The sequence below is a fragment of the Poecilia latipinna genome, unplaced genomic scaffold, assembly GCF_001443285.1.
Source record: "Poecilia latipinna isolate Pla-1442-1.1 unplaced genomic scaffold, P_latipinna-1.0 Scaffold1658, whole genome shotgun sequence".
Lineage (NCBI taxonomy): Eukaryota > Metazoa > Chordata > Actinopteri > Cyprinodontiformes > Poeciliidae > Poecilia > Poecilia latipinna.
Window position 1 is genome coordinate 77,464 of NW_015114274.1, and position 24,846 is coordinate 102,309.

The 24,846-nt window shown below is 41.3% G+C and overlaps 2 protein-coding genes across 4 annotated transcripts in view; one reads left to right on the top strand and one right to left on the bottom strand.

Annotated features, from left to right (window-relative positions):
* Nucleotides 1-149: 149 nt before the first annotated feature.
* tbc1d19 (TBC1 domain family, member 19) lies at nucleotides 150-16,439 on the bottom strand. Its single transcript, XM_015059811.1, has 21 exons — nucleotides 16,118-16,439; nucleotides 15,916-15,988; nucleotides 15,770-15,815; nucleotides 14,470-14,545; nucleotides 14,252-14,326; nucleotides 13,933-13,996; nucleotides 12,401-12,447; nucleotides 12,201-12,311; nucleotides 10,717-10,789; nucleotides 10,262-10,300; nucleotides 8,193-8,305; nucleotides 6,462-6,536; nucleotides 5,631-5,693; nucleotides 3,824-3,908; nucleotides 3,660-3,704; nucleotides 3,541-3,573; nucleotides 3,342-3,451; nucleotides 3,156-3,247; nucleotides 2,012-2,127; nucleotides 1,808-1,878; nucleotides 150-1,138 (listed from the first exon to the last, which is right to left on the bottom strand). Exons 1-21 carry the CDS (start codon nucleotides 16,211-16,213, stop codon nucleotides 1,064-1,066), a joined length of 1,578 nt encoding a protein of 525 aa, XP_014915297.1. The 5' UTR covers nucleotides 16,214-16,439; the 3' UTR covers nucleotides 150-1,063.
* Nucleotides 16,440-17,260: 821 nt separating this feature from the next.
* Nucleotides 17,261-24,846, top strand: part of cckar (cholecystokinin A receptor) — a 23,564-nt gene continuing 15,978 nt past the window's right edge. For 2 of the 3 annotated variants that reach the window (XR_001428402.1, XM_015059815.1), the window contains exons 1-2: nucleotides 17,261-17,956; nucleotides 19,738-19,998. Coding sequence is in view for 2 of the 3 variants with exons in the window: in XM_015059815.1 (XP_014915301.1) it covers nucleotides 17,833-17,956; nucleotides 19,738-19,998 (385 nt within the window). In the remaining variant the exon portion in view is untranslated. The remainder of the gene's footprint in view (nucleotides 17,957-19,737; nucleotides 19,999-24,846) is intronic. The other variant, XM_015059816.1, reaches the window with a different exon arrangement.

Genomic DNA, 24,846 nt, shown 5'->3' on the forward strand with positions numbered 1-24,846 from the left:
GACAAGAGAACATGCCATTTATGCAAGGAATTAACTGGAGCCATGTGATTTGATTTGATCAGATTAGAGTAAAACTGAGCTTCTTGACAGCAAACGTCCCAAGTGGACCTGGCAATAACAAAAATAATGACAATTAAAATAACATCTTATGTCCGCTGTTGAGCACAGTTTATTAGGAGTGAAGATCTGGACCTGTTTCTCTTTCAAAGACATTGGAAATCTTGCCAAAAACGCAACATAAAAAAAAAAAAACCTAGTAGACTCAACTGGGAACTGGGAATGTACAAAGGAAGGTACATTGGATTTTTCAGGCAAAATAATAATCCAGATATGGTCAAAACAAGACCATATAAAACAAAAATAAACCTCCTATAGCATTACAGAACTAAATGAGGATGAAAGAGGGCCCAACCAAGACAGACTGCATGAAAACAAATGGTCTAAAAGCCTCCTCTCTCTCTATGCTCCTCAGTATAAACAGCAGGCAATTAAAAAAAAATGCTGTGAGATTATGCCACTGCAATTAAACAGGAATTCATTTCAAGACTTATTTGTGGATGGCACTGCAGTTCATGGCTTTTTGCAGGTTTCTCTCATCATGCTGGAGCAAACTAAGATGCCAAATCATTCATCGGTAACATAAGGATCTAACAGTTTAATAATAACAAGCAGGAGCCGCTGGGCTGCATAAATGGCAGGAACTAATTAACACTTCATTAGGCAAGCACGGAGACGCCACTGCCGTTGCGTCTCCACGCACGCTGCCGTTGCAACACAATTACTGCTTCATGTAATTCACCTCAGCTGATCAGGGAACTGCCGCGAGGATCATCTTTCCCTCCAGTTTAATGAGGCTGGCTTGGCCTTAGGATTAAATTACATACTGTATGACAACTAATACCATCATAAAGGGAAAATACTATTAATAGGGCTAAATGTACGTTTGGCCTTTTGCTTGAGCTAGATGAGGTGTGGCCCCCTGATGTCACTTTTCAATAGTCAGCTTGTGTTCATTGTTGTGCAACGAGAACCGAGCCCGGAACACCCAGAGTCTTCGTGTCGTTCAGATGGCGGTGGCGAAAAGAAAGATCTGGATGAGCGGTATGACCTTCAGAGTCGAGAGGTCGGCGAGGACGGCCTGCGGTGCGATCGTCAAAGAAAAAGACAAGTCAGACAACTCTCTAACAATCCGTTTTAATATAGACATAAAAAGTTAAGCCAAATATGCGCAGAGGACAGGAGAGCAGCAGGATGATCCGAGATTCCCACCCTGTCCTTTTGGGTTCACTAGGGGGGGATTAAATTTAGGGACACGATCATGTTTAGAAAGGGGGTTTAAAATTTCAGCACTGGGCCTGAGGCGCTAAATATAAAATAAGGAGCAGTGTGTTATGATGATATCTTCTCTTAAGTAGGGCAGGTGGGAGAATTTGCAAGCAAATGGTGCCCCCTAGAACTACTGCCCTCCACATAATGCTGCCGCTTGACCCCGTCGTCATAAAGGGGAGAGGAGGGCAACATTAGCCTGCACATAGCCTGCACTCAGGGTTACATTAGCAATGTAAGGCTACACTTGAGACGCTGTAAAAATGGTTGTAAGCACAAACAAAGAGGTTCTCCTGTGCATGCGTGGGTGTCAGAGGACACGGCGAGTGCTTGTCAACGTGCTGGGTGGGGCGAGGGGTGAGAGGGTGGAGGCCCCTCTGAAGCTATTTCTAGCTTTCTGTGAGTATGCAATCGGGGAAACAGACTCCTCGTTTGAGACGCACCTGAGAACACACAGGTCTAAAAGCGGGAACAGACAAACCTCAGCCGAGGCCAGCGATGTCACCTCCATCAGGTTCTCGGCGCGGAAGGCAAACACCGCAGCTGCAAGGACTGCAGGGTGAAAGAGACGGTATGGTGGGGAGAAGAGGGCAGAACGGCACAGTAAAAGACGGGAAAGATAGAGAATGACGTCAGGAAACCAGAGCGTAGTTGATATGGAAGTAAGAGTTCAGGATGTACTGACCTGCAACCACCTCCAGCGAGTCATACCCGAGGATTCGATCCCAAAGAAGGAGCAGCTGATCGGTGGAAAGGTATCCAGAAAAGGCCCGGACCATCCACTTAAAGGCAATACGCAGCCTTAGGAGAAAATATGAACTCTTCAGTGACACTTTTATGTTTCTGATTGCATCCGCTACCTCTCACACCAACACTTATGATTCCATGACAGAGAGAAAAATGTAATTCAAGCCATAAACACTAGATGGCAGCAGCTCATAAGAATCAGAGTGCAATAATCTGCTAACAGTAACAACAGTCTCTAGGGATACTCATGTCTCTGTGTGCAAGGTCAGGTGTATTGGATGAAGGGGAAGAATTTTTTTATCAGATTAAATGGGATTAAAAACAAGAGCGTGTCACACCAGATTTCTAAAAATTAAAACCAGGTATTATTTGCCTTCTGGTACTTTGCATTGGCATTTCTCATCAAATTTAAAATAAAGAGTAAAGTTTGTGGTTGTGATGGGATAAAAATGTGAAAAACAGAGATTCTGCAGAGGTTTCACCATCTCAGACTGAAGACTTTTTAAGACCTTTTTAAGGCCATTGTGAAATAAATTTAAGACTTGGAGAAATCACAATTTTTATATAGTTGTGCCTAGATTTTATTTGCACAAAAAAGGCAATGTATGGATTAACAACAGAAATGAGTCAGAGGCAAAGACGAATGTTTTCCAGCCAACTGGCGATAATTTACGCTAACAAATGGTAGACGCAAAAAAGCTAGCTAGCTAGCAAGCAAGGGTTTATTAGCAGCTGATAAGCAGTAGCCTCAACTGCCTCGAGTTACAGAACCTAATGATGTTTGTGCACGACTCAAACTTTTGTCTGACAGAAAATTCCCACGAGAAAAACAAACTACACTGTATATACAAGATTAAATAGTCCGGTTCGGCAAAAGATAAAACCTGCGGATGTCGTATTTAGGGCCAACTTGAACATTTTCTAATGAATTTAAGTTATTTTAAGGCCTTAATCTGAGAAATATAAGACTTTTTAAGGATGCACTGGCACCCTGAAAAAAGGTCAATGTGTATTCATAGTTTTGCACTGTATATTAAGTAGATGTAATCACAGAGGTGGGACGGCAAAGTATTTTAACTCACGGCTGGGCACCGATCTGTCGAAGATGGTAGAAGAGCTGAGGCAGGTGGGTTTGGAGTAGCCTCTCAAACTGCAGGCACAGGGACACTATGCCCTGCAGCAGCACAGAACAACAATATAAAGTCGGTTCATTCACCAGGTGGAGTGGAGCTTTAAAGACTCGGCTTTTACCCAGAAAAGGCTCGTACCGAGAAAGAAGAAGAGATGGAGTGCAGCCTAAAAAAGTAGCGGATGTACATTTCCCGGAAGACGCTGTAGAGTTTGGACGGCTCGTTGTACAAGAAACACAAGGGCGCCACTGTGGAAACATCCACAAATTACAACACACGTGGTTGTACGCTGGATGTTTCAACTTACAACGAAACAACTGAGTTTGACACAACTCACCATACATAGAAAAGCCATGGAAGGGGATAACACCTGAGTAAATAAAAATGCCAGCTGAGTGAATTTTCTCTGATTCGATTCAAAAACCTTCATGTCCGAATCTCTCAACGTGAACTCACCGTTTGGAGGATAAACGACAGCATACTCTTCGTCTCCCACTTTCCCTGCAAGGCAGGCACACAAAGGCATTGAATACCTTGAATTAGGAGTACAATCGTTGTTTCAGTGACTAACGTGCCCTTCAACGTGTGTATGAGAATGGAAAGGTATCAAGCGATCTCACCGTGTAGGTAGGATTTAGGCGGAGTGGCGCTGTTGTACTTGAAGTGCTCCAGGACGGCGGTGTCCCGTGAGAAACACAACAGTACCTGGAAACAAACGGAGCCAGACTCAAAATTTGAGCTGAACAAGGATTCAAGTGGAAAATCCACCATTAATATTTGTCCAAATTGAGCCAAAAAAAAATATCTTCATACTGCTTCTTTCTAAGGAATAATATGCAGCATCCATTCACATTATTAATTACTATTATTATTATTATTATTATTATGTACTCGGGGCATGGTGACAGCCTTGAGCGTCCTCGCTATCTCTTCATAAATAACTCTATTAAACGGTGCACCTGGAGGCAGCAAGGATGTATCGAAGTACACTGAGCTAAGCATCAGGTGGAGAGGAGGTTCGAGAAATGCTCCGTTGATTGGAAAATCTTTCCATGAAGACATGCGGGAATAAATTAGTTTTCATTTCGGTCAAAGATCTAAAACAGAGAGAAGCTCATCATGCGGTCTGGTTGTCTCCATATTGATTTTAGAGATGATTCACTTGGAGGGTTTTCCTAAGATAGATTAGTGCCACATGTAATCTCCCTGCCTTTGAAAAATATTAAGAAAAACATTGTAAGGATACAATTATGCAGTATTCCAACTGTGTTTTGCAACTAAAAGCAGTAGGTTACATATTCTGTACAAAAGCACAGAACCATTGAACAACTTTTAATGTTTTACATCAGCTAGATGATTGAAATTATTTGAAAGTCAAAAATAAATTCGGTCAAATTCAGAATTTTGACGATTCCAGACTGTGTAGGAATCTTGTCATCTTCGGAGAAAGTTTACTTCACTTGTATTTATTCACCATTTCCCTCCCTGAAAGTTGTTAGTGTGTGTTGTGAATTTAGGAATATATAAGAAATAAATTACTGTGAGCAGGTTTCACACTACAAATCCAATCAGTTCACTGTCGTTTCTTTGGGTAAAGATCTAAATCTTACATAGAGTAAAATCAATGCTCAAAAACAATTGCTAAACCACATTTATATTTCATATCACAGCTAATATTTAATTACTGCTTAATGATTCTGTTTGTCTTTCAGACCATAGGCATGCTTGTCCAACTGTGGCAGGTGCCTCATAAAATAACATAACAGCTATGTCACAAAGATAAAAACAATAATCATTCAAATACACCAAAAAAAAAAAAAAAACACCCACTAAGAAAACATGACTTCTCTGAACAGTTCTGGGAAATTTCTCAGAAACCTTCCACGTTTTCTCTTGTCGTCTCTTAACTAACGTTTTGACATGAAGTGGATTCTTTCACTGCCTAGTGAGTCTGCCATCAGTCAACACTGACAAGGATGCAGAAGCCTGGTCTTCGATAAACCTTGCCCGTTCATTGGTTTGTCACCAAAGAGCACAGCAAACAAGCAGCTGCCGAGTTAACCTGTTTGGCAAGTGCTTATGTTTATCAGAGGGGCATCAAAGACAAACAGAGTAGCGACTGACAGAGAAGCTATTGACGCCTGGTTGGAGAGAAAAACAGCAGATAAAAATGATTGTTGTCACACAGAAGGAGTAAACACCCAGGGTGGCCAAACAGGAAGATGCTTACAGTGTTATCTAGTGAAACAACAGAAGAAGAAAAAGACATGCTAACGTGTAAACAATTTGGACGAACAAGAAACACTGAAATCTGTAATAATCTGTAATCCTGACAATTACATCAAATTCTATTGTTTATTTAAGTAAAAAAAATACTGGAAGGGTAAATAATGAGATACTGACTGTCTCATAAAGAAGAGAGCTGACCTGATAGAGGAAATCTTCAAACACAAAGTAGTAGTCGTCGTTACTGGCGGTGAGTTTGACGTCCTGTTGAAGCAGAGGGTTTTCACAGATCTTGTGACACAGAACAACTTTTTGCATCTTTACCGTCACATATATCCTGTACCTTTCAGGTGAGAACAAAAAAACACAACACACGGGTAGTAACCTGGTTGCACGAGTGTTGCACCCCTTTAAACTATAGAAGTCTTGTCCAAAACCTTCTAAAGGTGATCCCTCAGCTTTCAATATTTTTTTTTTTGTTTACAACTTTCTAAAAACACCCCAGCTCCATTTGAGGAAAATTATCCACTATCAGATTTCACTACATTCTTTCACTGTGGTTCATGATACAAACATCTTTCGGGGACAATGACACGAAAGCACAAGATTAGTTTCCTCATAGTTCAGACCATTACACATTCTCCCACAAGCCTTCACTGCAAAAAGATACGTGTGTATTGTACGAGATAGTTTTGATCCTTTGTAGCCTCCATGCAAGCTACTGTTTTAGTTAAACAGCATACACACACTTTGTAATTATTTATGACGCTGTAATGTTTTTACATCGCCAAAAACTCTCCCATTTCAACAGATGTGTGTACATTTTTCAGTTCCACTGTAAGAAAAGCAGCTCAGACCTAAACCCTGTGAATTTACACACACACACACACACACACACACACAGCAGTAACTTAACATCCAAGGCCGAGTCACTCAGAGGAATTTGTTTATGAGAAGAAAAGAAAAAAGCATCTGCTAAAGGCGTGCCTACGTTTCATTCACTCAGAGGAGAATGAGTGTTGACCAGCTCACCTTGTAGATGAGGTTATCTACCAGCAGGTTGTGTTGGATCACTCCAGCCCTGAGCTGTTCGTAGTGCATCATGTCCTGAAAGGACAAAGACTCAGCAGGTTTTATTTCTCCTACCATCTACAATGGTCATTTTGTTCAACTGAAATGAATAGAAACAACTTTTTAAGTGAATGGTGAGCAAAAAAAATAAATAAAAAATCCTAATATGTATTCTGCTTTGTATATATTTTTTTTTTTTTGGAAAACTCTCACTTCCTTTACAGACGCTACTAAATTACGTCCCGTCAGTAAGTGTGATGACAGTCCAGTTAAATCGAGCACGAATAGAGAGGGTATAGTGTTTCCGAGTACATGCTTAATCTCTTAACGCGTCTCCGGTTTTAGACAGCTTTTCACAGACGAGCCAAACGGAGCAATAAAAATGTTCCCAGCGACAATTTCTGAGCATCCTGACAATGCTCAGCGCTCCGGCTGCGAGAGCAGCAGCGGAGAGCTGAGGGAGGAAACTGGAACAACTGGAACTGGTACTGTGGACCGCATTAACGACAAAGTTTGAAAAGATTTCTGCTAAAATACCAGACAGTCCCATCAGTTGCCAATCCACAAAAAAAAGAAATTAAATGTTGAGATTACTTTTCTTTTAAATTTAGTAGTGGTATTGTTGATCAGTTTTGAGGATCTTGTTAGTGCAATCCTTTCAGCTCCTTCCATCTTTTGCTGTGCTCTTTTCTCTTCGGATCTCCCCACTGGTTTTCTGCCAGCTTGATTTAGAGTCTTATGAACTGTTTTTGCTTTGAATTAGTCAGTTTGGTTTTGGATCGTTATCCGTCCTAAAGAATCAATGACGATTGACTTTCCGCTTCCTGACATAACCCGATTTATTATTCACTTAAATTTCCGAGGTATTCGCTATAGTTCGTGCTGCCAGGTAATCTGATGACGCCAGCCGACCATTCAGAAGAGAAACGAGCCCACGTCATCATAGATCCTCCACTGTGCTAAACAGTGGTCATGAGATGATTTTGGACCAGGGTTAAGTGATCTTTTCTTTTTTTTTTATGAAAATGTAATTCAGTTTCAGTAACAATTCAGTCAAGTGGCGTATTTATTCATACCCTAGATTTAGGTTAAACATGATTTTTTAATTTTAGCAAAACGTTTCTTTTGACTGGAAGTAACATTCACACTTTTTAAAAATCTGTGCCCGAAAAGATGGCCTTTTTTTTGTTTGTTTTTTTGGCTTTTTTACACACACCGAGCAACGTTTGCGACCCTCTTTGATGTGCTTTGCGCTCCAGAGCTCTGACCCAATCAGGCCTCCGATCTCATGCAGTATTCTCCAAACCGGGCCCCAGCAGGTTACCCTGGCCTCTGGTGTTTTGCCACACAGGCAGACAAGCAGAACTGTTTAGGCTAAACTGAGCGAAAGCATTTGATTATCCTAACATTTGTACACACGGGACAAGCCGAGGCCAGTTATAATAAACACCACGGCAGCAAACGCACAGATTATCTCGAATTTATCGGTCAGCTGGTGTTTATATGTTGGTTTTTAACTTGAAGTTAATGTATCCAACTGGAGATTCAGACAAAAATCTAATGGGGAAAAAAAAAAAAAGAGGGAAACAGAAGCAGCTGAGAAGAATTCGAGTTGTCGGGAAACAGCTTGGGAAGCGGGGCGGTTGTGCAAGTGACCCGTGAACTTGAGTGTCTGTGCATCTGCTGCCGTACCTGCAGCTGGTTGGTGGAGTTCAGGATGAGGGCCCACAGGGCCGCCCGGAGCCCGGTGGGGCAGCCCCGCCTGCTGTACTGCTGGGCCGCCGCGCTGTCCTGCTCCACCACAACTACACAGAACGCAATCGAAAATCAGCAGGAACGCAAAAAAAAAAAAAAAAAAAAAACCAAGACAGGAACTTATCAACTCTTTGCGTCGATAAGTTAATGCTTAAATGAAAACCTCCTAAAACGTTTCACATTTTTACAAACACAGTATTACACATTTCTTATAGAGCTACATTTGACTGCAATCAAAGCTGTGAATCTTTTGGCATGCTCCAGTAGACGATGGATCCACTCTCCACCTCCTGGCAGTTTGTTTCACTTATAACTAGAACATTTTCATCAATATTAAAACATTTTTCACTATATCTTGCTGAATAGTTACTCGCAAGTTAGCTTTGTCTTATTTCAAGTGTACAAGGATATTTCCACTAGAAACTACACCAAAAATACTTCATAAGATTTTGTGTTTTTTTTGTCCACTTTCCAGTTGTGTGCAACTTTGTATTGTTCCAACTCAAGAAAAATCTAAATAAGTAACATTTAAGTTTGCAGCTGTAACGTGAGTAAATGTGAAATATTTAAGCGGTGTGAATCCGTTGGCGTGCTGCTGTTGGTTTGCCAACGTCCTGTGCTTGAACGCCACTCCACTCCGACAGTTTAGCTTGTTATCGCTGCCACATGAACACAACACAGTCTCACTTTAAAGTCAACAGAAAGCGGTTCCTGTTTGACTTGCTCACGGCCCTCCAGCAGCGCAGATGGGAAAACGAACATCTGTACATGTTAAATCAGGCTTGTGGGCTTTTACTATTTCACAGCCTGCAAGAGCATAAACACCAGAAATCAAGATCTTCATATAATTGTGATAGTTGCACAACTTTCTAGAGCCCCTCAGGCACATTTTAATAACTCTTCAGCTTGCTCACTCTTATCCTAAATCTAGGCTGTGACAGTAGCCCAAAACACACATCCCTCAGCTTAAGGTGCAGGCCAGTTGTAGCGTAAACTAACACGCTCCTCGGCCCCCTAAATTTCCAGTTTGAAGGCACTTAACACTTGGCCTGGAATAGAGGCCGCAGCCCAGAAGTCAAAACAAAGCCAACTGAGGCTGAAGCAGCAAGCGGAGGGTGTGTGGCGCTGTATATAAAAAGCACAGCCTGTGTTTTTAAGGCTATTGATGCTTGATTGGTGTCCATATTAAGCTTTGTGTTTACACTGGCTTCACGGCATGGCTTTGAGTGTTGCTCTTACTGATTATGGAACCTGAGAAAAAGATCTGTCAGCGAGAGAAGTAGGGGACTTGTTCCTGCCATAAAAATGTATATTTTCAGTTTCTATGTGTGTATATGACATGTAATGGGTATTATTGGAGTTTTCCTTGAGTTGTTTAGGAAGACCTATGAAACAGACTCAACTGGAAGGAGAATTTGCTCCTTCCAACAAAACTTTCTGTAACCTTTTAGATGGTCCTTTCAGAGGTTTTATGAGACTTTTCTCCGTCAATCGTTTCTAGTCGAGTTTTGGACCATTTTCACAGAAAGGATTTATTTTTCTATGTTACACCACCTAGCCCTCATACTTTAGTCATTCAGGCATAAAAACTGAAACTAAAACTCAAGGATTGGCCAAGAGTCTACAATGAATTAATGGCACATGCTGCTGTGGGAAGGCGCATGGATGGAAAGATGTAATGGACAGAGAGAAAGAAAGGGAAGAAAGGACACGGGGGATTGAGGAAGAAAAGGTACGAAGAAGAAAGCAAGTAAACAAATAAGGAAGAACTGAAGAAAGGAATGGCACACGCAACACTTTAAGCAATGGTATAACGGATAAGGTCTGGAAATCCCAATATTTTCCAGACTAGAAGCTATGAGTTCAGCTGATACCAATGAACAACAATTCTGAATTTCTAACGGAGTGTTTAAAACTGTAAATATTTAACACACATCAATAAATTCGGGCTGCATAACAAAACAAAACCAATCAAAAAAAGCACACACACACACGTGTACGCTAACCTTTTTTGCCGATCTGAACATAGTCATTTTCAAACAGGTCTAGAGGAAGGAGAGAGCAGAACAGATTAGATCAGCACCATTATCGGTCTGACTTACAAACACACAGACAGCGGAGGCCATTCTATTTAAGGCATGAACGACAAACTGGAACAATGTCAATATCTGGACTTCATGAAGATACTATTTGAGAAATCCCAGACAGCTAACACAGCAGCCCACAGTGATATACGGCCGGTGGGGTTTACTGGTGGGTGTGCCAAGCTGTTCAGTGGAAAAACACGCGTATTTAATCACAACAAGAAGGATTTCTGTGCCTGCTTCTTATAAGCTACTGAGCGATGAGAGGGAAAGCTTCCCCGCTGTCATGCAACTGATTGAACTGCTGTCGCGTGAAAAACGTTTGTTCGTCGTGGATTCATCGGGCAGACGTGAATCTTTTTGCTTCCTGTAAATACCTGGGTGGACGTGTGCGAGGTCGTCAATCCCCAGCTGGCCGGAGCTCAGGTTCAGCTCCGTGTAGGCCTGCCTCTGTGAGCAGAAAAGAGGGGAAAAAAAGCAGTTTCCGACATTATTTAATCAATTAATTTAATCGTGCCAAAATGCATTTGTAGTTCAGTCAGTGCCTTTTTATCCCCAAATTTCATCATTTACTCTTACATTTTAGACAAGCAAATGCTACTGAGTATTCAAAATTAATTCGGAGAAACCCAATAGCAAAAGTGGACTCCTGCTGCTTCTTTGTTCTCATTAATCCGAGGCAGGGAGAATGTTATTCTGACTTCTTGGGTGGCCGCCAGCCTGCTTAATGAATCTGTTAGCTTGCAGACACAAGGCAAAGGTTCTAATTTCCTCTATTTGTAGTAAGTAAAGTGGTTCAACTTCAGTTCTTTTTTAAAAGGAAAATCAACTCTGCACGGAAAAGAGACCAAGTGGTGTTTAGGATTCAGTTTTAGTTTTAATTCAGTAGTGAAAACGGCCCTAAGTAGTCGGAAGGCTCAACCAATCATGTTCAGTGAGCCTCTAAGATTTCATAGTGTTTTGCTCTTGAGCAAATTGTTGTACTCAACTCAAAGTCAAAGAGGCAAACTTAACACCCACTGACTTTTCTTAAAATATTTTTCTAACAGCCCTCAGGCATTCAGACTGATCGGTTACCAAGACCATCCATCTCACATAACAACAAATGACTTTTTTTTTTTAAGTTGACTGGAGTGTCAAGGAAATGTTAACTGGTCATTCATGATAAATTTATCCAGCACCTTTTCAGTAATATTGACTGGTCAAAGCACTTCAGACACATGACAGGAAGAAGCAGGAACTGAATCTACAACCTTCACATGAGTGAAGAAAGAAGTTGTGCTCATGCCTTCTTCGTTCTTGATTCAGCGCCACCACAGACAGGCAAGGGGGTGAAAAGGTTCTTCAGAGGGATCGGATCCTTTGACACGGTGCAGTGTGAAAGCGAGCTGCACCAGATGAAAATGTAACAAATGTTGCAATTTTGGTCCCCAATCGAACTAAGACTACCAGATTATCAGGTGTGAAAACACTGTTAGAGGATGTTATCCACATGAAAGGAAACTGGTCTTTTCTGCCATACCATTACAAGTACAATCGTGAAGTGGTGCTTCTACTGGGACTTTAAGCTGCGTGCTTTGACCAGACAACACTAACAAACCCTTCAGGTGGCCCTGGGGTCAAGCAAAGGATGGCGACATGGCTGGAAATCTAAAACTTAAGGCCAAATCGACACAGTAATGGTTCAACTGAAATCAACCATCAGGGTCGTCACAGTCACCAGAACTGGCAAGGGCTACAGGATGATCAAAAACTCTCTGGTGGAACACGGATACTTTTTCTTCTTATTTGTTCATTAAAAAATGTAATATTGTGTAAAAAAAACAAAATCATTAGAAACATATAAGAATGTGATATATACCAGCTGTGGAATATCTCGGATGTTGAGGGGAACCTGAATGAGCCCCCAGTGGCTCCGGGCGCTGACGTCCTCGCAGCTGTCATGGTTGGGGTTCCGCAAACTGATCAACACCTGAGATGATGGCAATAAAGCGAAAAGGTACATCTCCAAATTTTCAACATGACAAAAAACAAATCATCAGCAGCAAGAAATGCGATTACCTCGAGAAAGTCTTTGGGTGCATAAACGGGCCTGAAGCGATTTAAGCCTGCAACAAACACAGAAACGACTGCTTTAGATTCTGAGGTCAGAGGAAGAGTGCTTCCATTGTGACGACACGATTGTAAATTCATTGGCGGAACAGGGAAGGACGGGGCTTAACTTCTGGGATGGAAGCAGGGTGTCGCAGCCTTTATCGCAACTCCGTGCAAGAGGTCTGGACAGCTTCTATACTCGCAGTCCACAATGTTTACAGCCAGAGAAGGGGGACATCCTAAATGTTATTAGATGTCCCTGAGCTGTGATAGCACTGTTAGGACTAAAAGATTGGCCTGCTCATGGAAACGGGCTGGCTTCGAGCAAAAAGGGGGAGGGAAAGAGCTAATAAATCTGAAATTTAACAACAAAGTACACTGTCTTCCGGAAGTGTTCACAACCTCTGAACTTTTTTCACATTACAAATAAAACCTCAGAACATTTGATCAGGTTTTGCAATTGATTTTTTATGATTCCGGTCATGAGTAATTTCAGCTTAATCCTAACTGTTCCGTGAAGGTTTTTGGAGAACGTTAGTGAACAAACGGCATTGAGAAGACCAAGGAAATAAGCCCAGAAAGACTAGAGGCTGAGTGAGATAGACAGCTACAATGAAATAGTCCAGATCAAAGCATATCCATGTGCTAGAATGGCCCAGTCAAAGCCCAGAGACAAATACAATTGAGAATAGGCAGCAAGATCTTTAAAAAACGGGTAAAATTTGGTGTCTCTAGCTATTCACATCCGGTAGAGACATATCAAAAAAATGGTGATAAATTTACAGTTTGCCCATGATGGATGCAAACAAAGTGAGCTAGCTAGCTACCAGTGGCTACCAGGTGGGTAACCAGCGGTTAGGGGCAGCTGGTTAGCCACAACCGCCTTGAGTCACAGAACAAAATGAAGACGTCTGTGTGTGACTCAACGTTTCCTTGACAGAAAAGAAACTGTATAAAATATACGACATTAAATTCTGCCGCAACAAAATTTAAGATCTGCGATTGACTTATTTAAGGCTCACATCTGCATTTTTTAATTAATTTAAGACATATTAAGGCTTTAACTTCAGATACATTAATTTAAGACTTTGAACACTTGCACAGACACCCTGGATGTTTTTTTTTTTTACTTAATCACTGTTCATCGCTTTGTGTTGACCTGTCACCTAAAATCCCACTGAAAACTTTGAGGTTTGTAGTTTGTATTTATTGAAAACATTGAATTAATCTGTTTTACTTTTGCAAGACACTGAACTTTTCCTAAGGCGTTTCTGACGTCTGAATAAGAGTCACAATCGATGGACGCATTCCTCTTTATCCTTGGCTGGATAAATATAGCTCGCAAAGCAAACACAGAAGTGGTAGAGCTGGTTCAGAGCAACATGGCAAGTTGTTAAGCTGATGCTAAATGCACCAGCCCATGCATACACATCAACACCAATCTGTCATAGCAGGCAGGTGACTGCAGGGGCCAAAAACCCTGGGTAATGTCTGCAGACCTGGTTCATCCGTGCCCATCTCGTTCCACTTGTTGATGAGCTCCTTCTGCTCGGCTCCGGGCCTCTGCGGGAGCAGGAGAGGGAACAGGGGGGGGTCTTTACAAAACAAACAACATGCGGCCTGCAGAACAGAGATCTCTGCTATGTTTAAATACAGTTGTGTGCACGAAAAGGAACACAGAGATAAAAAAATAAAAAAACGACAGCCTGGTTACCATCTGGCGAAAACAAATACAGCGTTACGACAGCCTTTCCACTGGAGAAGTCTCTGCGGTTTAGCGGTATTACCTGTGACGGGCCGCGGTTTTTTTCCCCCTACCTTACGGGCCAGAGGCACTCCGAGCTCCGTGCTCATGCTGTTCAGGCTTTTCAGGATGCGCTTCTCCCAGCTGGCCTGCGCGCACACATGCGGCACACGTGTGACACGAAAAAAACGGGGGTTTACATCTCTGAGGATTGGCAGACGAAAAAGACAAAGGGAACGAGAGGAAGACGGGGGCTCAAAGGAGTGACGGAGACGAGAGGAGACGCACTGACCTGAGCTTTACGCATGTAGGCCAGCGGCTCTTTAAGATGCTCCAGCGGAGCCGTGGGATGGCTCGGAGGCAGCTGGCTGCAACAGGGAAAGACGCAGCAGTGTGACAAAACGTCGACTGCGAGAAAGACTGACAGCTCTGATGATTTGATGCAAATGGAGCACTATTCAGAAATAGAGAGAATTCATCAAACAGAGAATTTTTTTAAAGTAAAAAATGCTCCTCCCTCCCCCTCCTGATCAGAGCTTAGATGACTCAGAACAAATCTCCACCAGATGCACTAAGTGTTTCACTAAGCCTGCTCAGGGCATGCTGAATGACTCAAGGACTCAGTGCATTAAACACCATACATCCTACATGAGGGGAGGTGCAAGACACATACATCAGAGAAATTTATTAGTTTTAGCCAGTTAGCCTGAAGTTGTATACCAGATAAAAAAAAGGTAAAATATGAACAATTCAAAGGCAATTAAAATAAGAATATATAGATGAGAAACTGTCTCCTAAACACTATGACATAAACTTAACAGTGAAGTGTATGAATATAATACAATCATATTTTTGTATATCTGAAAAGAGTGGCAGCAAATGATTAAAAAGCTTTATCTGAACAACACAGGTGTAAAAGAGTGAAATCTGGTTAATTTACTGCAGCTTTTAAAACACAGATTTATACTTGAATGAAATAAAAAACTGTTAAAACTGCATTTTGATTACATTACATTAGATTTATGTCCACCTTTGTAACAATGGATTTTAACTCTATAGATCTCACTCCCAGATCACGCCTTTTTTTTTGTTTGTTTGTTTGTTTTCTTTTCCAGACATAAATCACTGCAGATATTCCAGATATTTACTTAAATATGGAAAAACAACAGGATGGATGGATCTTACAGGCAACAAAACAAATAAACAAATACAAATAAAGATGTACACATCCTATTTTTTTTCCTTTTTCCTTTTCCCAATTATTCAGATCTGAAATACATTTCATTCAGGTCTGAATATATCAGAACCCTCTCTCTGTGCAAAAAAAAAGCTATAAAACAGAACAGGGAACCAGTATTAGAAGATGGGGATGACCTAAACAGAGTCAGATATGTTGATGGAGAATAAGCCAAAACATTCTCAACAACAAGTGTTTGTTGTTAAAGAAGCTCAAAATATTGAAAATAGTTCCATGTCGTGGATGATGGAGGAAAAGATCTTCCTGGCCGTCACCAAGAACCTGACTGCAACCTAAGTCCTAACTGGATCCTGGCAGCTGTTTGGGAAAAGAGCTTCATGTATATTTGACTTACATGTGAAGTTCTCTGTAGATGGCATTCTGCAGCTTTTTCTCCCAACCTAAACAGAGAAACACATCCGGATATTCATCTTTCTGTCGCTCTTATATTAAAGGCGTGCTGTGGCGTGGCAGCAGGTAGCAAAATAGACCTCAGCCTACCTGATGTTTTCAGAAAACTCCGCACGTCTTCCTTTAGCGACTCCAATTTTATCTCAGGACGATGTAAACAGTCCTAAAAAGAGTTTCATAGTTTACAATGAAGCTGAACAAGAAAGAGGGGAAAAAACTGCTTATTACTGAAACACTGCACCATACAGCAACAGCTAGCTCCGCATCGTTAGCCGCATGCTAACTGACTCACTTTAGCTTGCCTCTCTATCTGAGAGTGTAAATGGCTTCCTTTGAGACGCTGGACGATATGGGCGATGCTCAGGGATAACTCGGTGCCTTCGTCCATCCTCCGGTTTCACCTGGACACCTCACACGGCCCGCTTTCAAGAGATGCTGCGGCTAAACTCTCAGCATCCCTCAAGCAGCAGCCGCAGCAGCACCACGGGGGTTACTTAGCAACCAAGGTCGGTGCGCGAGAAACAAACACCTGATACTTTGGTTCCGACTGAATAAAAACGCAGCAAACTTTTCTCCCATTGCCGAATGTAACCTTCAAAGGTTGTCTGAAAAGATAATAACAGTTCAAGCTAACTTTAATAAAATATTTAGGCAGTGTCAAATGCACAACTCACCTTTAGGGAATTCTTTATATGTAATGGAAGCTGCAATTAATCTTTACGAAACCTTTTAGTGAACATTCCTAAAGGTTTGAACGATTTGTGAAGTTTACATTGAACGCTATACCTCTAACAAATCTTTTCTTAAGAGAATGTTTAGACAAATATTTCCCAACATTCACGTTTTCTTTTCTTATCTTAGCTTTGTAATCAGAAAGATGAGATAAAACGCAGATAACAAGTCAGGTCAAACACATGATTACTTCAGCCACGTGGTATGTCTTTTAAACTAAAAGACATGAATAAAGTTTTGGGAAATTGTTGCCATGACCTCTGGGTTATGGAGCAACTTGATTCTGTTTTGCTGCCAAAAATACACCTTACAAATCCAATAAATCACAAAGAATAAGATGCAGCAGAACACAAATCAAGCCAAATGTAACACTAGACTTGATTAAAATAGAAATATATTATACTGTCCAGTGTGCCAGCAGTCAAGTCAAGTGAAAGGCAAATGGAAGCATGCAAATTCACAAAAGCGACAACATAACAAAAGTAAGAAGCGATTATACAGTAAGGACAAGTTTATAACATCAGAAAATAATCTACTTATCGTTTTCTTAAGTACTCTGATTCAAAGAAATGTAAAACTGAGCTGTGAAACTAAGCCTGGACCAGCCTGTTTTACCTGCTATCTTGTCATTCTATGAGTCCTAACCATCTATTATCAACTCCTTGGAAATGAGTTCTAAAAAGCCACTCATTTAATCTGTTTGGTACAACAACAACAACAGAGGGCTTGTAAATACTGATTTTTTTTAAATGCATTTTTGGCTTTCTCTTTTTAGCACAACAATAATCATCGCCTTTTGAACGCCTAACTTAATGGCTGATGACAGCCTGTCTGTCTATCCACGCATCAGAACGTTTACACTTTCACGCCCGTTCTCAAGAAAATGCCACAGCCTGCAGCAGCATGCCCGTGCAGAGGGTGAGAAGCACTTTCAATATTGCCAGGGATACAAATGATGTTTGTAATCAAACTCTTCAGCTCTGATTGGGATTTGTTTGCCAGCTTTCTTTGGAAGGGAGGAGGGTTTGCTGGTCATATAGGCGGGCTGACGATCTCTCTCCGCATGCTGTCAACAACAGAGGAGCGCAGCAGTGAGAGCTGCTTTTTCCTTCACTCGTTGCTTTTGCTTTGTGAATGGATATTTAAAGTTCGAGATCCATGCGCGCATTCTCTCTCTCTCTCTTTTTCTCTCGCTCTCTCTTATGAAAGAGCATGACCGCTGCTGAGCTTCAGACAGATTTGACCTGAGCTCACACACAGAGGAGAGAAGGCGAAATGGAGACTATCACGACCTATGACTTCCTGATTAATTCAACAGATCTGAACAATGTCTTGAGCCGCTTCGGGATCAATATTTCGGATTACGAGCCAAGACGGGGCCCCTCTCCAGACTCTAACGGTAAAGTAAACCAGTATATCGATATAACATGTCTGTGAAGATTTCTCGATTTACCTAAAATAGTCTTTTGAACTCCAGATTGTGGCAAAAAATAAAAAATAAAAAAAGAAAGAAAGTAAGAAAGAAACGAGCGGGGAGGAAAGGCGACCGCTTGGGGCATTTTTTCTTGCGTCATTGCGCATTACGCGCACGGCTCAGGTCCTCCACAAAAGCTAATGCAGTCAGCGCTCGCTGGTCCTGCACGGTCAAGTGAGCACAAACTGAATTTGTGCACTTTGCGGGAAAATAAAAAAATAAATAAATAAAAAACTGGGACGTAAAAAGCTCCAGTTTGGAACATTTTTGCAAATAAAACCCTGGAAGGCTACCACAGCCCGAAGTGATGCACCGACTCATAAAAATGCGCACGCTGAGCATCAGCGGGGCTGCACATGAGTCACATTTTTATATAAATATTAGAGTGATGTTTCCTTAAGGGAGGCAAATGACTTTGAAAATACACACAGAGTGTAAAAGGACAGAAGACCCAGAGCGGAACTTAGATGTGGCCCAAATGGGCAGAAAGCTCCAAATGGTGACAGGTGGGATAGTAGCCTCACAACATGCAGGTGCATCTCAGAATGCCACTGAAAAAGATCATCGTTTTCAGTAATTAAATTACGTGAAAGTCACAGTATTTAAAAAAAAATTTTTTTTCATTTCTGATTCAACTTTTCTTACTGAAATGCTTCAGATTAGCACTCAAATAGTATCAGAAAATGTTTAAAAGCAGGTTTGGAATGATGGTTTTATTTATTATGAGGGGGGGGGGAACCTATTCAAGAAGTAATTAAAAACATTTCAGAGACAACTGATAGTGTCTGGTTGCAGATGTTTGGCACTCTATTTGTAGATATTTTTTTACAATTATTTATTACAGCCACATCAAAGGGTTTCCAACGATCAACAACCTTGAGGGCCATAAAAAAAACCAGTTTCTCCGTTTGTATTTATGTTTCCAGAATATTCTTTCATGTGATCCAGTCAGACATGGACTTTCTGCTGTACTTCAGGTCATTGTCGTTCTGCACAATCCAACTTTTAGCTGACTTCATGTTCTATTTAAGTGATTGTCTGATTCTACACGTTTTGTAGCGATAAACCGTTCATTAACATGGAGGGAGAAATTTTAATATGACTGGTCCAATCTCTGTTTAGACTCCGGTTTTTGTCAGATGCACTCTCAGTTGCCACTAAATACACCTCGTATGACGACGTACTGCGCACTTTCCAAGGCGATTGCAGCTGTTATTGTGTGCATGTTGTTTGTTGTTGTGGTTTCTTGGTTTTTGTGTTTTCTATTTCCGCAGGCTTAGAGGCAGGTGTTGACTTGTGTCCTCTCTATGGCTCCTTCTCTCCTATCTCGTTCTTTCCCTTCAAATCTCTTCACCGTCCATTTCTCGTTTTGTCTCTGTGTCCATTACATTTGAAATAATTAACCCAAAGCAATTTCTAACAAAGTTTCATATGTTTCTCAAGTGGAGCATCATGGCATGACACGCATGTAAAAGTAAATTTGTTGACAATAATTCTGAGCGCCACACTGCTGGACAGAAGGTGTTAAAAATGATTATAAAAATGATTTTTAATGCAGAAATATCGACCGATGGGAAAGTAAACTGACTTGTCGTTATCAGAAGCCCACATAGCATTCCTGCAGTCTGAGAGCTTCTTTCCAGAATCCACATTGTCATGGTCCAATTTAAAGAAAACAAAGACTTTAACACGTGTTTCCTTCTTAGACATCTCCCAGCCCGTCCGGATCGTCCTGTACAGCATCATCTTCCTCCTCAGCCTCATAGGCAACAGCATCATCATCATCGTCCTGCTGCCGGTAGGACGAAGACAGTGGCAGAAGACCATCACCAATCTGTTCCTGCTGTCCCTGGCAGTGAGCGACCTCCTGGTCTCCCTGGTGTGCATCCCCTTCACCTTAATCCCCAACGTCATGAAGGATTTCATCTTTGGCCTCGGCATGTGCAAGATGGTCATGTACTTCATGGGTACGTACAGATGTGAGAAGGTGGACTGGAGTTTTTGGAACGAGATGAACTGAGTCTGGTCATCTAGTTTAGTCAAGTCAAGTTTATTTGTACAGCACATTTCAGCAACAAGGCAGTTCATAGTCCAACTATGACACAAGCAACACAGATTACATATGGTGAAATTCCAGTCATCAAGAAAATACACAGCTGATCAGTGTCTGACCTCCTACTAACAAAAGGCAACTCTCAACAGTCGAAACTCAGTGTTTCGACTTTCTTCCAGATTTGAGGTACATAGAAACCAGTGATGTGCGGTGAGGTTCATTGCTGGTGAGGCACTGACTTATGACCAAAAAGACTAATCATTTACATGTCATCCATAGCCGCGTTAACTCAGTGAAACTTAGAAATGTAGATATTGATTTCGTGCTATGATCCACAGCAAAGTTATCTGTATTCGTTAACCTACGCAGACTCGTTGCCATAGCAACTGACAACAATGCCACTTCATGTTTTAGGATTTAACACCAAAAAACATTCAAGAATTTTGCACACAGAACAGAACATTTAGTATGTTGTTGTAGTACGTTTTAGGCTTAATGTTTAATTAATAAATAATGCTGTGGTAGATTACTCACTATTTTTGTTAAAATGGCTTCTACTTTACTGAATTATTTAGACATACAAACTGTAGCCCAAAAAACGCACATTAAAAAAAAAAAAAGATCTTATTGCTGTCTTACCTTTATCTATCAATGAAATCCATGCACCGCTAATTCTGCACAAAAATATCCGTTCATCCAAGCCAAGTCTATCCTCGGCATGTCTTTTCTACTCGTTTAAGAATCATCAAACTGTCTCGAAGCAAAACCTTCAGCTCCGGTGTTGGTCTTCCTTTAGTTATTATCTCCTGCTTCAACTGAAAATCTACTTTAGAAAACTGTTTAAGTGTAGAAATGTAGTCTTTCATGTTGACGTCGGAAGAGAGGAGAAAACAAATATATCGCTGTACTTTACTTATTTACTGTATGGCTAGCTCCATGGCTAGCTCACTGTGTCTTACTCTGCAGTTGTGCAGTCACAATATCTGGGATCATGAGCGCCCCCTGCCATGAGGCAAGAGAACTGCCTGCCTCCCCTGGAGTCTGTTATCTGCCGTTTCTGATCGCTCCTCCGCACACAAAACACGATACACACACAGTTGGTGACAAAAAAAAACACTGTACATTATATACATAAGCTAAATTATGGAAAATCAGTCCATATATTAAATGTTTTTTAGCCATTTTATTGCCGGCGTACAGACAGGACGAACATGCTCCCACAGAATGGCAGCCAGTGAGAGGTTGCGCAATCCCAGGTGAGGCTCAGCTCGCTGCTGCCTCACCAGCTTCGCTTCTGAGCATTTGAATGGGAAAATGCGAAAATCCAGAGATTTTGAAGAAAAAATCATCAGAATTGGTTAAGCTAAGTAAAAAATAGATACAAACCACAGGGTGAAAATAACAATATAAATGGTTTTATTATTATATATTATTTTTCCATGATGACCTCACCTGCCTCCCCTGACCGCACGTCACTGATAGAAACTGGATGCTGCTTCTCCTTGTTTGGTTCTGGTTCTGGGGGTGTTGAGTAGACCAGAACCAGAAGACCTGAGATTATTCTCAATGTGCTCCATGGTGTTGACATCAAGACTCTATTCATTCCAGTCAAGATGGAACTTGCTTTGAGCCCTTTTGTGCACATTGACAAAATACAGCCGTCATAATTCATCCTCTACTTGACACAATGCAGTCAGGCAGTGCCCATAAAAATCCATTGGTCCATACTCGTCCATTGGGATACCAGAGTCCAGTGGAGGGCTGCTTTACCCCTCTGCATCCTATGCTTTGTATTGAACTTGGTGCCTTGGAAATCCATTCCAAGAAGCTCTCTATGAGCTCTGTAAATTATTCTGAAATTCACAAAGTTTGGAGGTCAGTAGCTGTTTACTCAGAAGACAATCCGCGACTAAGGCACTCTATGAACTGCCACGTTCAGTGATTGAATGTGGTCTAGCATCAAGGAAATTTCAACAAATTGATTTATTCTACTTGTAGCCTCCTGGTACCACAGCTGAATTCACTGAGCTCTTGATAGTAACCCATTTTTTATAGATATTTTTAGCAGCAGTCTGCACGATCGGGTACCTTTTAGTGACCAGCCGTGTAGTGAATCAGAAGAGCCGAATATAGCAACTATCTTAATGTTAACCAGAACTTAGCTATTCGAAAGTAAATAACCAAATTACAGAAACTTGCCTCCTTAAATAAATCTAAACTTAGACAAAAATAAACGTCCGCTCACTCCTGCAAACTCCTTCAAGAACTTTTACAAGGTCTTTAACAAAGACAAGCAGTGTGGCCAGTTGGGATGAGCGCGGGATGGATGCAGGATGTCCACCTCTGGCAGGCCACCAATCCGGAGTCTCCTCAGTCTTCAGGAGCCAATCAGCGACAGGCATCTGCACACTCATATTTACATAATTAACCTTACGACACCAGTTGTAACGTTACATACAAAACATTCGCGTTTCCAAGTTGAGCAAAAAATATGAGATGGCAACAAGTTAAAGGCTGGCTCTTTAGAAGTCGTGCCGCAAGAGCCAATCTTCCCATCATTAGATCCTTTATTCTACATCTTGTGCATTGTTGTCCATTTGACTGGAACATCTAAATCCAATGAGGAGTTAGTACTTTTATACTTTTTTAGCAGTATAATGCGTGAAAGATCTTAATTGCGACTGATCCCCCTAACGCTGGATGCAATATAATCCAACTATGTCTCTATGGTGAGTTAATTGTAGTTTTTTGTTGTGATGGTAATTGCTTATTAGATAATTGAAGTCATCTGAGACGTTCTTGCAAGGTTCATTTCCCTGCATGTCCAAATTCGCCTGGAGATTTAATGAGCTTGAGCTAAAAACAGTTCATCCAGGTCAGAGGAGGCCTTTTTTTTGTCCAGAAAGGATAAATTTATATTTTTCCAGCCACAAGCCTTTTGAATTTCAATTTAGGTCTCGCCTAATAATCTGTATGAGAAAGGATGAAAACTGACTGCCACAAAAACCAGTGGGAAGATGATTCCTATCAGCTTAGGTTGGAGAAGGTGTCCTGTTCCCCCTGCCAAAATTAATCTCACAAGTTCGTTCTTTGTGTGTGAAACACACACAAATTACCTTTCCGGTCAAGTGCAAATGGGAGTAACAACTCTAATCACTTCTGATGTGACTGAGGGCTCTGAAGCAGCGATCATACCAGACGCCAGCCCTCACTGGACATTTTCTCTGTCTTCCCTGTATTCTGAGGAGGTCGTCAAAACACTGCCTCTGAAAATAACTTAGTGCTGGGTAAAGAAGACAATCCGAGCGGCCTCCGTGAGTCAACAGGGACACGTCAAATATAATCAGTTTATCGGCCGAGAAAGACAAACACCGCAGACGTAACGTTCACCATCGTTAGCTGTCCTACATTTCAGCCCTTCGGGAAGACATAAATGTAAACTTTCCAACCAAATATAGTCCAACTCTGAGGCATATAGCCTCAGAGTTGGACGGGAGATAATGTGTGTTGTATAAAAATGAAGCTTTGTCCTGTAACTTGTTTTGTCCAAGTCTTTGGGTGCTTGTTAAAACCGTGAACCATGAATATGTGCGTACATACGCCTTTAAACCTTCTGGGAGATGCATGACAAGTGACTCTGGACTAGTTAAAGTATTTAAATATGTGCCTCATTTCTCCTGCAAACCAATCTCAACATCAGACAAAACTCATTGTACCAACTTTGTTAGCAACAGCTACTATCAACCATTTGTGATCAATGTCAAAGCGTCTTTTACACCCATTGTGGTAGACATTTTGCTCACTCTTTACATAGCTGTTTCGGATTATTCTTAAGATGTTGTACAGCCGGTTTAAGCTCATGACACAGCACCAAAACTGAATTTTAGTGCAGACTTTGACTATTCCCTTGCAAAACCATGACACTACCACCACCATGTCTAAAATATTTCAGCGTGACAAAATACAAAAACAAAAACAGATGAAATCCGCAACAGGGTCAATACGTCCTCAAAGCCCTGAAGCTTGTTTGTAACCATCTTGATCAAAAACCACAATGAGAGTATTACTTTCAATATGGAAATTGCTCGACATCTGAGTCCAAATTTGGTCCAACGGTTTAGTTGGGTTTAGCAATGCAATCAAGAGATAGTTTTTCCTGATGGCTTTTAATACTGTGGCCAGACTGTCATTGAAATTCATCCGCTAGCTCCGATTTTGTCTGCTGCGGCTTAAATCTCTCGGATTGCTTTCTGTGGTTCATGCTCTCACATTGCTTTGTCTTAGGTCAAGTCCTGATAGATAAGCCTTTGGGGTTGCATGCAACGCAGAAACTCATTCATTGAGAAATGAAGGTTGTGTTTATTGGACCTTTCCCTTTTTTTGGCAGTCCACATTAGGTCCACTTGACTCCATTAGCAGGAAAGATATGTCATTTCCCAGTCAGTGCAAGCGCTTTTTTCCTGCTCCCGTGCTGCACATTGTCTGACAGCTGCAGACATTACAGAGGCATAGTTGCTCTAATTATAAGATATGTGTCTGCTTGGACAGTGCAGAACACCGGCAGCGCATCCGTACTAGATTGTCTGCATACATTTGTCCGACAACTCCACAATATCTAAAAAAAAAAAAAAAAACCTTTGAAACCGAGCCAAACAGATCAACAGATTGTGACAGAGCCCTTCCAAAGAGTAAAGTTTCCCACAATGTTAGCAATGCTATTCACTTTTTATTTCTTTTGTTTTACTAAAGTAGCTTACATGAC

Excerpts from the sequence above, each read along its gene's own strand:
- tbc1d19 (XM_015059811.1), bottom strand. The coding sequence starts at position 16,213 with ATGGACGAAGGCACCGAGTTATCCCTGAGCATCGCCCATATCGTCCAG. Across the intron at positions 13,997-14,251 it reads GAGTGCCTCTGGCCCGTAAG|AGGCCCGGAGCCGAGCAGAA; the intron begins GTAGGGGGAAAA and ends CTGCTCCCGCAG. Across the intron at positions 1,879-2,011 it reads CTCGCTGGAGGTGGTTGCAG|TCCTTGCAGCTGCGGTGTTT; the intron begins GTCAGTACATCC and ends TTCACCCTGCAG.